Source organism: Chiloscyllium punctatum, chromosome 9 (genome assembly GCF_047496795.1).
Source record: "Chiloscyllium punctatum isolate Juve2018m chromosome 9, sChiPun1.3, whole genome shotgun sequence".
NCBI lineage: Eukaryota > Metazoa > Chordata > Chondrichthyes > Orectolobiformes > Hemiscylliidae > Chiloscyllium > Chiloscyllium punctatum.
Window position 1 is genome coordinate 121,633,598 of NC_092747.1, and position 14,421 is coordinate 121,648,018.

At 40.0% G+C, this 14,421-nt stretch overlaps 1 protein-coding gene across 1 annotated transcript in view; it reads right to left on the minus strand.

The window, feature by feature from the left end:
• cnmd (chondromodulin) overlaps window positions 1-14,421 on the minus strand; it is a 70,710-nt gene that overhangs the window by 26,192 nt on the left and 30,097 nt on the right. Inside the window, exons 5-6 of the mRNA XM_072578176.1 lie at window positions 11,446-11,599; window positions 10,291-10,535 (exon numbers count right to left, since the gene is read on the minus strand). Coding sequence (XP_072434277.1) covers window positions 10,291-10,535; window positions 11,446-11,599 — 399 coding nt within the window. The remainder of the gene's footprint in view (window positions 1-10,290; window positions 10,536-11,445; window positions 11,600-14,421) is intronic.

The following is a 14,421-nucleotide window of genomic DNA, read 5'->3' on the forward strand; positions in this document are numbered from 1 at the left end:
GCTCAACTGTGCTCTCTGATGGAGGTTGGCACATGCGTTATGTTTTCTCCTGCCTTGGACACTCATGCTAAGTGTTTCACCATATGCTGACACTGCCTCTAAACTATCCTTACCTCATACACAGTTGGTGACCATAAACAAGAGAATTCCTTCATTGTCATGCTTTCTGCTCTTCCACCTGTATGGTAACATTGCAGTTACTGGTTACCTGAGATGAATGACGCAAGGGTTTGGTTGTGGCTGTAGAGTCGGCGATGGGGGAAGAGGAGCTGCAAGCATTTGCCATTTGTAAATTAGAGTAACTTGTGCAAAGAATGGGAAGTTGGAACAGGAGATGGTTTACGTCACCTTTAGATTTCACCCCTGCTGTTGTCCATGGTCTCAGTTACAGCTGCTCCAATAATAGTCAGCACCATCTCCTCCAACAAAGTAAGGATAACCAGCTGTTCATGATCCTACCAGGTAGATTCTACTGTCTGTGCATCTCCATGAAGTTGTAAAGTTCATCAAACAAAATGAGTGTTGTTGGAGCTGCACTCATTCAGGCAACTGGGGAAATTTCTGTCACATTCCAACACTGCTTTGGAGATAGTGGACAAAATCAGAAATCACACAAGAACAGATTATAGTCCAACAAGTTTACTTGAAATCACAAGCTTTCATAGCACTGCACCTTCATCAGTTGAACTGATGTCACCTGACGAATGGGCAGTGCTGAAAAAGCTTGTGATTTCAAATAAACCTGCTGGACTACAATCTGATGTTGCATGACTTCTGACTTTGTCCACCCCAGTCCGACACTGGCACATCCACATTATAAATAGGGGATAAACTTTGAGGAGAAGGGAGATGAGTTACTTGCCACAGAATTCTAACTGGTCCAGTCCACAGTATCTGAGGAGTTACAAAAGGGGCTGCACAGTTTGCAATCGCAATGAACATTCCCACTTCTGACCTAATGATGGGGGCGAAGGTCATGGATGAAGCAGCCAAAGACGATTGGGCCTTTGGCAGTACCCTAATGAACTCCTGAGGAGATGTCCTGTGGCTGAGATGACTAACTTCCACACAGTGGAGGGTTTTCCCTTGATTCCCATCCAGCTTTGCTAAGGCTCTTTCATGCTACACTCAATCAAATGCTGCCTTCATGGCGAAGGCAGTCACCCTCACTTACCTTCTTAAGTTCAGTTCTTTTGTCCATGTTTGGCGTGAGGTTAGGAGCTTATGGACCTGTCAGAACTCAAACTGTACATCAGTAACCAAATTATTGCTGAACAAGTAACAATTGACATCACTATCAATGACAAGTTTCATCACTTTATGGACAATTCAGAGTAGACTGACGGAGTGTTAATTAGTCCTATCTTTTATGGACAAGACGTACCTCAGTCATTTTCCATATGGCCAGACAGATGCAAGTGGTCTAACCATACTGGCACACTTCGCTAGGGGAGCAGCCAGTCCTGGAGCACCAGTTCTCAGTATTATTGCTGGAATATTGATGTGGAGGTGCCAGACTGGGGACTATAACTTAGTGTTATGTGACTTTTAACTTTGCTGGGATATTGTCAAGGCTCATAGCCTTTGCAGTATTAAATGCCTTCAGTTATTTCTTGATATCACATGGAGTGAATCATATTGGCTGAATGCTCACATCTGTGGTACCAGGCACCTCAGGAGGTATCCACGATGATAATATAAAAACAAAGGACTGCGGATGCTTGAAATCTAAAACCAAAACAGAAATTGCTGGAGAAGCACAGCAGACCTGGCAGCATCTGTGGAGAGGAAGTAGAGTTAATACTTCAGGTCCAGTGATGTTAACTTTGCTTTCTCTCCATGGATGGCGCCAGACTTGCTGAGTTTCTCCAGTAATGTCTATTTTTGATGTGGGCATCCATGATAGATCATCCACTCGGCATGTCTGGCTGAAGACACCCATAAATGCTTCAGGTATGTGCAAAATGCTTTTCCATTGGGCTCTTTCATTATTGAGGATGGGGATATTTGTGGGGCTTCCTCCTCCAGTGAGCTGTTGAATTGTCCACCACTATTCAAGACTAAACATGGAAGGACTGCCAAGCTTAGATCTGATCCATTGGTTGTGGGATTAATGGAAGATCACAGCAAGTTCTCAAAAGTGAAAAAATAATGAGTTGTATTAATGCACCCACAGAAGCACAGAAATGATACAGGGTGAAGGGGGCTATTTGGCTCAGCTTGTCCACGCTGACCCAAAGACACCAATTGCTTTGTTTATAGTTAAACATTTTCTGATCACAGAATCACATATATGTTATGGTGGCCATTCAGTCCATCGCATCCGCACTGACTCTCTGAATGAGAATCATGACTTAGTGCCATTCTCCTCTGTCCATCATGCCTTTGTACATCAATGTAACATCAGTGATACTCTCACATTAGGAATTATGATAAAGTAGTTGTTTGTAAACTTTTGCACAAGATGCTAATAACATTCTCAGTGCGTTTGACTGAGCATTGGAGGCTGGTTCAATTACAATATTGCTTCTCCTATATTTTGATTCTGAGCCACGGTAAGGGTTTGATGTTTATGAGTGTTGATATTGCCTCTGGAAATGTTACTAAGAATGATTTGCATTGTAGACTTACTGATATTGTGTGCATTTAGCTTCCAGATAAACAGTTCAAATATTTTTGTAAGTAAAATTTTGAGCATTTCAGATATTGTTTGTTGTTTGTTGTGTAAAGTGATTTGTAAGAACGATTTGTATCATTTGATTGAGTGTAATGTTAAAATCAATCCCTGCTTTTTTGACACATTTCCTCCTCGTAGATCTCTTTTTACTTTTTGCAATCGTTTTATCCATTGTTATTTTAACTATTTCCTATATCAGAGAAGTTCACCTGACTGCTGTGAATTACTGACGGTAATCTCCAGGATGAACAAACTCTTGGACTGTCACCATTGATAAAAGTCAACTTGAAATATGATAACAGCGGGTATGTCAGTTATTGTATATCAAAAAACACGCTCTTTTCCAAAAGCTTAGCATTATGAGGGTGTGGGAGTTGGAGAAGAAGCATGTATTAGCTTCAATTTGTTTTCAGTTCCGTGTTTTCCAACTTTCGAGCTTATCTGTGAGCATCTCACTATGGAGTCAGGAATCCATGATGGAAGATTAGAAATTGATCTCTAACAAATGTTACCAATTTGAATTTTTGCACTATTTGTCAGCCAGATCCTATATAATGCTTCTTTTGACTCACAATTCTGCTGCTTTTGATTGTTTTTAAGTCCTATTCATTTGAGAAACTCTGACTCCATGAAAAAAGGGGTTGTGAAAAATGAATACACACCCTAGTTTTGCCACCTTTAACACTGAAAGAATGGCCCATTATTACTGACTCGAATCTTCCATTTTTATACTGAAACCAAACATTCTAATGATTTGCTATTGTTCATCAGAACAATGTTTACTTAATTTCTACCCATTTGATGTTGGCTACTACATGTTTTATTGGAGATGCAACATTCTTTAAATTAGATTCGATTCCCTACAGTGTGGAGACAGGCCATTTGGCCCAACAAGTCCACACCAACCCTTTTGAAGAGTAACCCACCCTGACCCACGTCCCTACATTTACCCCTGGCTAATGTACCTAATGCTACGGGGAATTCAGCATGGCCAATTCACCTGACCTGAACATCTTTGGACTGTGGGAGGTAACAGGAGGAAACCCACGCAGACATGGGGTGAATGTGCAAGCTTCACACAGATGGTTGCCCGAGGCTGGAATCGAACCATGGTCCCAAGCACAGAGAGGCAGCAGTGCGAACCACTGAGCCACCATGCCACCCTTTTATAAACATTACAGGTGCTGACCCTGACAGCTATTAATTTGGTTGTAGCTCTATTATTATCTTTGTAGCCACCTTCTGGGGGAAGGCCCTCACGATTTGCTCTAATTTTGCTTGGAATTCAGGTTGAGGTGGCTGATTGTCAAATGCACATATTATTGTTCCCCAGAATCTATAGCTAATATCTGAATTCCACGCAGTTTGCACAAGAATGTAACTTAGCACTTTATAATTTCAAGCAATGTAGTGACTTATGAATATTTACTGTAACAATGAAGTTTGTGGAGAAAGTGCAGAAACTGGATTATGGGATATATAAACTCAACCAGCACAAAGAATTCCATGTTTAGAAGGAAAGAATCATTAAATGATTCAGCACAGAAGAAGGGCATTTGACCATTTGCTGGCATTTTGCATGAGTCATCCAAATAATCACATTCTTTCATCATCACAAACTGCAAACTTTTCCTGTCCAAATATTTATCCAGTTTCACTTTGAAAGTCATTATTGACTTTTCTTTCACTAATCGTGCATGCAGTTCAATCCAAGTCTTCAATTTTGGTACTTTTCTTTATTCATATAGGCTCTAGTTTTTCTGCTAACTGATATATAGAGGGATCTTGGCGTCCATGTTCATAAATCCCAAGTTGCCATCCAAGTTGATAGGGTTGTTAAGAAGGCATATGGTGTGTTGGCTTTCATTAACAGGGGGACTGAGTTTAAGAGCTGTGAGGTTATGCTGCAGCTCTGTAGAGCCCTGGTTAGACCACACTGAGAATATTGTGTTCATTTCTGGTCACCTCATTATAGGAAGGATGTGGAAGCTTTCGAGAGAGTATAGAGGAGAGTTACCAGGATGCTGCCTGTGCTGGAGGGCATGTCTTATGAAGAAAAGTGGAGGGAGCTAGAGCTTTCTCACTGGAGTGAAGAAGGATGACAGTTGACTTGATAGAGGTGTACAAGATGATGAGAGGTGTAGACAGAGTGGATAGCCAGAGTATGTTTTCTCAGAGTGGAAATGACTTCACAAGGGGGCATAATTTTAAGGTGATTGGAGGAAGGTTTAGGGGGGATGTCAGAGGTCAGTTCTTTATCCAGAGAGTGGTGGGTGCATGGGATGCAATGCCATGGTGGTAGTAGAGTCAGAGACATTAGGGACATTTATATGACTCTTGGACATGGATGATAGTAAAACGAATGGGTATGTAGGTTTGTTTGATCTTAGAATAGGATAAAAGGTCAGCACAACATCGAGGGCCAATGATCCTGCAATGCTCTATGTTCTGTTATGTGGCTTTCCTTTAAGGTAGTTCACATCAAAGGGTTCCTTTGGGTGTGTTTATACAGTTCTGCTTTGATGACTCTGGCTGGTGGGTTAGTCTGCTTTGGGGCTTGCAAGCTGCACAACCAGAAATCAGATCATGTTATGAAATGCCTGCTAAAGCTATAATGGTGTTTCACTGTTAAAATAAACTAACCCACAGAGTTAATCAAAACCTGATAAACAATTGACTATTTATCATTATCATTGAAAGGACATGATTAACAGCTGTGGAAAATGTTGCACTTGAACAGTCAGCAAGCAAGGAAATGTTCAGGTGAAAAACATGGTTGACATTAATAAAATGCTCAAGTGCATGAGACAAGCTTCAATACCATTGTTCTTCACGATGTTGGAGAGTGTTGAAAACAGTTTCCTGGTAAGCAGACAAATCCCTATCAAGAGGCTAATTTAATTCATTTGAAAAAGACAAGTGATCAACTATGTCTACACAGACACAATACATCAGGATTAACAGCTGAACAGCTAAAAGATCCCTGAAAAGATACAAAGCACTTTAGGAGATCAATTTAGAGTCAGATTAAATTTCCATTTTAATCGACTAGAACTGATATAATTTAGATAGGAGCCATAGACTACTTTGTGAGCAGATTCAGAAAAGAAATGGGGGCATTATGTGATTTTCCTGTGAGAAGTTAGCAAACAGAATTCTTGAATTGGTGTTTGCATCTGTGTATGGAAACTTTCAAGAGAGATTTGTTCGACAATCCAAGAATTACAGCAGCAAAGAGCTTCTATGTACCTAAAAATGAAATGGTTTTTGCGGGGTGATGGAGCTTACAGGTACAAAGTACAAATTCAATAGCTAACACAATAATTAGAACAGCCTTCTGCATTCACCAAGAAAATGTACAGCTTTCAATTAATTTCGTGTGGCATGTGGCAGAAAAAAAGCCATTTGCTAAAAAAGGCCATTTGGCAGGAGCAGTGTACCAAAGCAAAGGCTGATGCAGCTACAAAGATCTGTGACCCAAACATACCGCACAGAAAGCATCTGTTCCAACTCCAATAAAGGAAACCTCTTATCCTGCCAACACCCGTAGACATGAACTGATTGAAAAGCCAGAATCTGACGACATACATGACGAGACACAAAGCAGTGAACTCATTTCACCCCTTTAACCTTGTTGAAAATGTCAATGTCTTCACACCATGTGAAATGTTTGCAAAAATTCAAACGATCTGTCCTCAGAAAACTTTGTAGTTGGCTAAGATTAACGCAGGTATCAATATACAGCTTCTGGGAATTTAATTTAAAAACTCAACCCCACAGAGAGGGGAAGCCACGATAAAATCTACAAATGTAAAACCTTCAGCATGCAACATATCATCAACCTCAGTGTGCAGGATCAGTCATGCTGCAACTCAAGTGTACTCTGCTTAGACACTGCAATTACTCTAGATTGTAGACACTGCAGAGCCAGTGGTCCACCAGCATCCTGTGACCGAAAACCAGGCATAATCCAAGGAATCTATCAGACATCATACAACAATTCAAGATCTAACATCGAAATATCCAGAATGTTTAGATAAAATTGGCAGTTTCAAGGGAACTGCAGCATTGAACTTGAAGAAGGAGGCAAACCTCCTCTGCTAAGTGTGATGTCCATTTAGAAGACAAATTGAAGATTGTTAGACGAGATAGTCATCAAAAGAGTACAGATGCATGTAGACTAATGTAGCTCAATCAGAAGGACGGATTATTGAGATTGGACCTCAATCCACAACACCTAAATGCCTCTCTGAAACAATGCCCTTTAAATATACTGTCATTAGAAAAGCTAGATCCAAGCTTTTCAGGTATGAAATTCTTTTTGAAGCTTGATGCTTAAGCATGGTTACTGGTCAGTACATTTCCAGTGGAGTCCTAACAGCTCACTATAGTGCACTCCCCATTGAAACAATACCATTTTCAATTACTCCCCTTCGGGCTTTGTGCTGCACTGGGATTTTCAAGCTCACATCAACCTGGTCACATCCAATGAACCATGAAGCATCTGTATCGCTGATGGCATTGTTGAAATAGGAAAAACAAAGCAAGAGCAGAACCATAATCTGCACTTATTGCTGCACATGGAAGATTGTTTTCACCAGTCAAAAATTTCACATCAGCATTTCGGATCAATGCTTATACTCGCATTTATTCCAGGATGGCCATATGTCTCGATCCAATTAAACTAGAGGACTCAAAACCAAGGCAACTCATTAACACAAGTACAGTCTTTGTAGATGCCTGGTTCTCTTTAATTCTTGCTACCATACGTTCCCAATTATTACTCAAAAGTCATTAACACCAAGGGAATGATGAAGCATGAATGTGCCTTTCCTGTGGAATGAGAATCACCAGTGCCTCTTTGAAGCACTGAATCAGTCATTATTGGAAACATCAAACTTACAATGACATTAACTTAGGAAATCAATACCTTGGAAATTGATGCCTCACAGAAAGGATCGGGAGTATGCATCCTACAAAAAGGCAAACTGATGTGACCATAGTTCAACTACTCAAGTGCTGAATGGGAGACATTAGCTTTAGTTTTTGGAGTCATGTGTTTTCAGAAAAACCCATTCAGGAAAATGGTTTGTAGCAGAGGTTGACCACAAATCATTGCAGAAGATTTGGTGAAAAATCATTGATAAATGCAGCTCCAAGCTTGCAGCATCTCCTCATAGAGATCCAATAACAATGCAATTAGGTACAAAAACAGGTCACTTTGCAGGTGACTCAACCCAGTGAAAATAAAAGACACACACTTACATCTTCAAGACGACTTCATTGACACTGAACTTGAAGATGTTTTCCAACTTGCACTGTTATATTTCAGACCATGTAAATGTCAGTGACTGTAAGAAGGAACTCACTAGAAAATCATGTATTAGCCAGTGACATCGAAATCCTTGTTATAAGCCATGTTGTATGTGAAGATTGTATACGACAGCACCAAAGTACCATGCATACTGCAAAGTCCATGCCCAATCTTTGTCTAAAATCATACTTGGCCTTTATCAGGTCCATGGAAGTGACTATATCCTCATCATTAACTACCTTACCATGTCCTTCCTCATTCATCAATTTCATTATATTACAAACACAACTGTTGCAGATACTCTGAACTCATTTTTAATTCATTCAGCATTGCTAAAGAGATAATTAAGGACAGGACATATGGGAGAAAGAGCGGATCAATCACATTATGTTTTCTCTATGTTGTCCTGGGTCCAAAAATCTAACTGAACTCATGATGCACAGATTCAAAAATCTAATGCTCAGAGGTTGGCAATCTAAGCAAGATTGACACATTTGCACACTGCATTGAGAGAAACACCCCTGCGTGTTATCATTCCAATTCAACGGAACTCTTGTTTGGTAGATCATTGCACATTAATTTAACAATTCCAAACCAAAGCACTCCTTTTAGAATTTGAGAGTAGCTTGTAAACCTGCAAGAGAAAGTGACCACAATGCGCAACAAAAAGATACAGAACTGTCAAAATTACAAATGGGGCATTCAGGACCCCATAGAAGTTACATGGCTATTGGGAGAAGCGGCAAGAATGTGCTCAGAACAGAGATCCAGTGAGATCCATCCATGTGGTGGCACAATAGTGAGACTAAACATAGGAGCAAAGAAAACAATCAACCCATCGAGCCTGCACTGTACGATCACAGCTGATCAAACATTTCAATGCCTTTTGCCCACATTACCATAACCCTTTCTGCCATTGATAATTAAATATGTATTAATCTCTACATTAAGTATACTTAGAGATTAAGCTTTCACAGCTTTATAAGGTAGAGAATTCCAAAGATTCACCACTCTATGAGTGGAAAAAAAAATCCCTTTACCTTGGTCCTAAATGGCATCCCATTATTTTTAAATAGTGTCCCTGGTTCGGGATTCTCCAACAGGGAAACATCTCACCTGCATCTACCTTTTAGTAGTTTGAAGGTTTCAATGGAATCATGTCTCATCTTCCAAACTCAAAAGAATACAATAGACAATAAGTGCAGGAGTAGGCCATTCAGCCCTTAGAGCCAGCACCACCATTCATTATGATCATGGCTGATCAGGTCCAGTTTGACTCATGCCTCCTTATAGTGCAATCCTCCCATCCCAGGAACAAGTCTGGTGAACCATTTTTGCACTCCCTCAACGATTATATCTTTACTGAGATGCCCAGTGCTCCAGGTGTGTCCTAACAAAGCTATTACAGATTTAGAGCAAAACTTCACTACTCCTGTACTAACATTCTCTTTTGTTAACAGCTAACATTTCATTAGCCATTCTAATAGTTTTCCGCACTTGTGTGTTAGCCTTCAGTGACTTATTGACAAAAACACACAAGTCCGTATGCATATCTATACTTTCCAACCTCTCATCATTTAAGTAATAACCTGCACGTGTTCTTCCAAACAAAGCAGATAGCCTCACATCTTCTCACATTACATTCCATCCGACATACTCTTTCACAATCACTAAGCCTGTATAAATCCTTTTGAAAACACTGTCCATCTTTCTCACAGCACAAATCCCAGCTTAGGTGTATAATAGATTTGTCATGCTACTGTGGATGAATCAGGTTTTGTAACAGTTTCCCAACCATCGCCCAGTTCGGTTGTGATACAAGATCCTTAATATACACAGAAAGAACAGACAGAACAGAAAGAATTCCACCAACGACTGCAGGCAATCAACAGCCCCTCCAGACATCTGAGGAGAAGGTGATTCCTAATGAAGAGCTTATGCTGGAAACGTTGATTCTTCTGCTCCTCGGATGCTGCCTGACCGGCTGTGCTCTTCCAGCATCACTAATCCAAAATCTGGTTTCTAGCATCTGCAGTCATTGTTTTTACCTGGCTGTGCTTTTCCAGTACTACATTCTCGACTCTGATCATAATATCTGAACCTGATAGTAAAGTACCTATATTTTAGTGTGAAACTGAAAATCTCCTGGATGCTTGTAGTTCTTTTATGCATTATTTAAAATGTTAAATTAGTTTCTGGCACAGTAACCCATGCTTATCAAGGCTCTGCTATTTCATTCACTGCCACATACAAGCCTTGTAAAATAATCCTGAATGCCTCAAGGGTAATCAATACTTACATGATAGGGGTTTTCTGCATTGAAAGTAGATGGAACCCCTTCTTCTGGAGCTGTGTCATTTACTCTTTGTTCTGCTCTTGCATCCTGAGCTTGGACATCAGCTGTGTCAACGTCAACTTCAGCAGCTGCACCCACAACTTGGCCATATTCGTCTACAGCACCAATGCCATAGTCATACTCATTGTAGTAAGGTTCAAATATTCGAGGTCTCTCATCATCCACCGATCGTCTCTTCCTTTGACCTTCTGTAAACAAAGCAGCGATTACAGGGCAATTTGACTACCCTCAAGCAAATTTTATTTTTAAATGCTAAAACAATGTTACCCATTTATCGCACTTGGGTTGAATCCAGCTCAAATTAATGGGACAAATGCGTTCTGCACTCACCGGCCTTATACCGAAATAAAAATAAGGCTGTTCATGCTTAATTAACTTTCTTCAGCTTTTTGATGATGTCACAGCGAGGGTGGATGAAGATAATGTGGTTGAAGTAATGCATGTAGGCTTCCAAAAGTCATTTCATAAACTGCTGCATACCAGGCCTGCCAGCTGTGTTAGAGCTCAAGGAATAAAAGGGTTAGGAGCAGGATGGATACAAGATTGGCCAAGTAGCAGGAAACATTGCTGTCATGGAATATGGGAGGACGATGGCTGGAAGGTAGTGGGCATGGGTTGACATTAATTGACACAGGTGCTATAAAGTGGCATGGGGACATAATAGATAAACATAAACATGTGGATGAATCAGATTTTGTAATGGTTTCCCAAACACTGCCAAGTTTGGTTGTGTTATTAGATCCTCAATACACACAGGGACATAGGTTATCATCGGATGTAAAAGGGGCCATGGCAAGTGGGTGTGGAACATGATGTGCCATGGGTTTGCCAGGATGAGGTGTAAGGAGTGTGTGTAGCCCTTGTTGTTGCCTCTGAACTTACATTCTGCAGAAATCGTGCTCAACTTCTGCTAATAAATACTCCCTTCCAGAATAAAAACCTGAACCTCCACAGCACTTTCTCCTGGGTTGGATTTGCAAAGTTGATAATTGTCCTGGACTCTGACCTCCCAACTTCAGAATGGAAATTCGGGGCTTTGTTTCATCTAAACATCTTGCTATCTAGACTTTGCAAATAAACATCAACATCACTGGTTACCTTTTGTATACATTGGACGCAGCCAGTATATAGGCAGAGCACCACACAATTCCAAAATCTTAGGACTCAAGAAGCCATGATCTTTGACTGGCTGTTTTGCAGCAACCCAGATGAGAGATTCTTCTTCAAACTTCGCAGGCATGATTTCATCTTCCTTAAAGAAGAGAATAGTAGATAATGCATCACAGATTGCTCATCAATTATTCAAACAATTGTGCAGCCATCAACCATCTGTTATACAACAGAAAGCCTAGAGGGAGTTTTGCTATTACTGTCCAAAATAATTCAAACATTTGTTGAAAGCAGAGACCTGTTTTTTTTAATCCTTCCTTATGGATGGAAGGTTCAGTCTTCCCAGAAAAGTAACTATATTTATTCAAATTTTATTCACTGCAAATACTTAAGTAATCACTTAAATATGTGGAACCTGCAAGGGTTGTGAAGGTTCGTAGCTCAGGTCGAGGTTTAGGGTGTAGGTTTGCTCGCTGAGCTGTAGGTTTGATATCCAGATGTTTCATTACCTGGTTAGGTAACATCATCAGTGGCGACCTCCAAGTGAAGCAAAGCTGTTGTCTCCTGCTTTCTATTTATATGTTTGTCCTGGATGGGGTTCCTGGGGTTTGTGGTGATGTCATTTCCTGTTCGTTTTCGGAGGGGTTGATAGATGATATCTAGATCTATGTGTTTGTTTATGACGTTGTGGTTGGAGTGCCAGGCCTCTAGGAATTCTCTGGCATGTCTTTGCTTATCCTGTCCCAGGATAGATGTGTTGTCCCAGTCGAATTGGTGTTTTTTTTCATCTGTGTGTAGGGCTACAAAGGAGAGAGGGTCGTGTCTTTTTGTGACTAGCTGGTGTTCATGTATCCTGGTGGCTAACTTTCTTCCTGTTTGTCCTACATAGTGTTTGTGGCAGTCCTTGCATGGAATTTTGTACATGACGTTGGTTTTGTCCATGGGTTGTACTGGGTCTTTTAAGTTTGTTAGGTTTTGCTTGAGAGTGTTGGTGGGTTTGTGTGCTACCAGGATTCTGAGGGGTCTTAGTAGTCTGGCTGTCATTTCTGAAACTTTTTTGATGTATGGTAAGGTGGTTAGGGTTTCTGGCTGTGTTTGGTCTGCTTGTCGTGGTTTGTTTCTGAGGAATCTGTGGACTGTATTTTTTGAGTATCCATTCTTCTTGAATACGTTGTATAGTTGGTTCTCCTCTGTTTTCTGAAGTTCGTCTGTGCTGCAGTGTGTGATGGCTCGTTGGAACAATGTTCTGAGCCTTTTATGTCTTTTATTGATTATATTAATTTCCAAAGACTAATGCAATTGTTCTTGAAATCCTATTCCTTTAAATGTAACTCAAAATCACCAAACAGGAACATTTACTGAGTTTTAATAAAACCAGTTGTATTGTGCTATGCTTGTATTTAGTGATATTACATCACTGGACTATTACAGCTAGTAATGGCAGGGAGTTCATTGCTTCAGATAGAGACTCCAGTTTTTTTTACAATATTCCAATCAAGACTTACATTTCATAAATGCCAGAGACAAAGCAACTGTACCCCCCCCCCAACCCCGTCAGACAATCCAAAAGCAGGTGGGCAGCTTAATGTGCTTTTCCCCCTCTTAAAATGGCTCTGAGAATTACTGGCATTTATATGAACATTACCACATGATGGCACTGTTGGCACAAAAGTGCTTCTGCATGGATTCACTCGTCGATGTGAACATGGTGGAATCATCATCAAACTCTGACAAACTCCCTGCTGTACTTCAGAGACAAGCTCATGCTGAAGTTATCGCGGATATCATTCCTTCACGGTTACACAAATGTACATCTATTGTGCAGAAAGAGCAAACTTCCACCTCTCGCTAAGCCACTTCTTCAAGGAAAATTCTCTAATCTAATTGATTGATGAGAGGTTTCCAAGTGTTTCCCTTTAGGCATCTCTGAAAAGGGATTTGGTAGAACATCTTGTGAAAAGGGCACCTTGTATTGCTCAGACAGGCATACAAGCATGCTTTGCTATTGCTTAAAGGTCTTGCACTCATATATCCAAAAGTACAATTGTCAGCTGTTGGCAATTTATTTGGCAATCTCATGTAAACAAAATTCAAGTTAAGGTAGCAACTATCCGAATATATTTTTCACAAGATTTCTCAAATATATTTCACACACAATAAATGTTAGGTGTTTTAGTATGGAAGCTCTCTATATATTTATGTACAAATGTAACCTATGTCAATTATTATGATTCAGTGATAGGTTTCAAGTTTTAACATACTTGAATGATTATAAACTGAAATAATTCAATTAAAATGACAAAAGAATCTAGATAATTAATCATATGAAAAACAGCATATTGAAATGAATGTTTCTGGGACTACTGAAAAAGGTTAATGCTGCCACAAAGGAATCAGCTTTTATTTTGCTGATACTTTATTAATGAATGGTCATTAACCATATTGTAAAATCTCTTACAGCAGCCTACACTAAAAAAAAACTGCAAGCTCTTGAAGTTTGAGAGGACAGTTCATAAAACGATCTTAATTTCGCATCAATTGATTTTAATAGTACACTTTAGAATACACACATACAATCCACTCTCTCTTTCCTTCGAGAGAGGTGTTAGCATATATATTGCATCTCCAAGTACTTTAATTAAATACAGTGTTTCGCAGTAGCACTTGGCTGAATGTTAGGTTTGATTTCCCAGATTTATTCAGGGGTACCTCTGCTTGATAGCTGACCATTGCACCTCTGGTCGGTGATGCTCATGAGCTCATTTTTTATAGCTTATTCATTGTGTTGTAATTGTCACGAATATAAAATTCTATCTCCTGTCATGAAACCTCCAACGGGACAAAAGCAAAACAAAAAACCACAGATGCTGAAAATCTGAAATAAAGGCTGAAAATTAAAAGAGAAATACTCAGCAATTCAGGCGGCATGTGTTCAGATACTCTGTGCCCAATGGGTATCTTGCC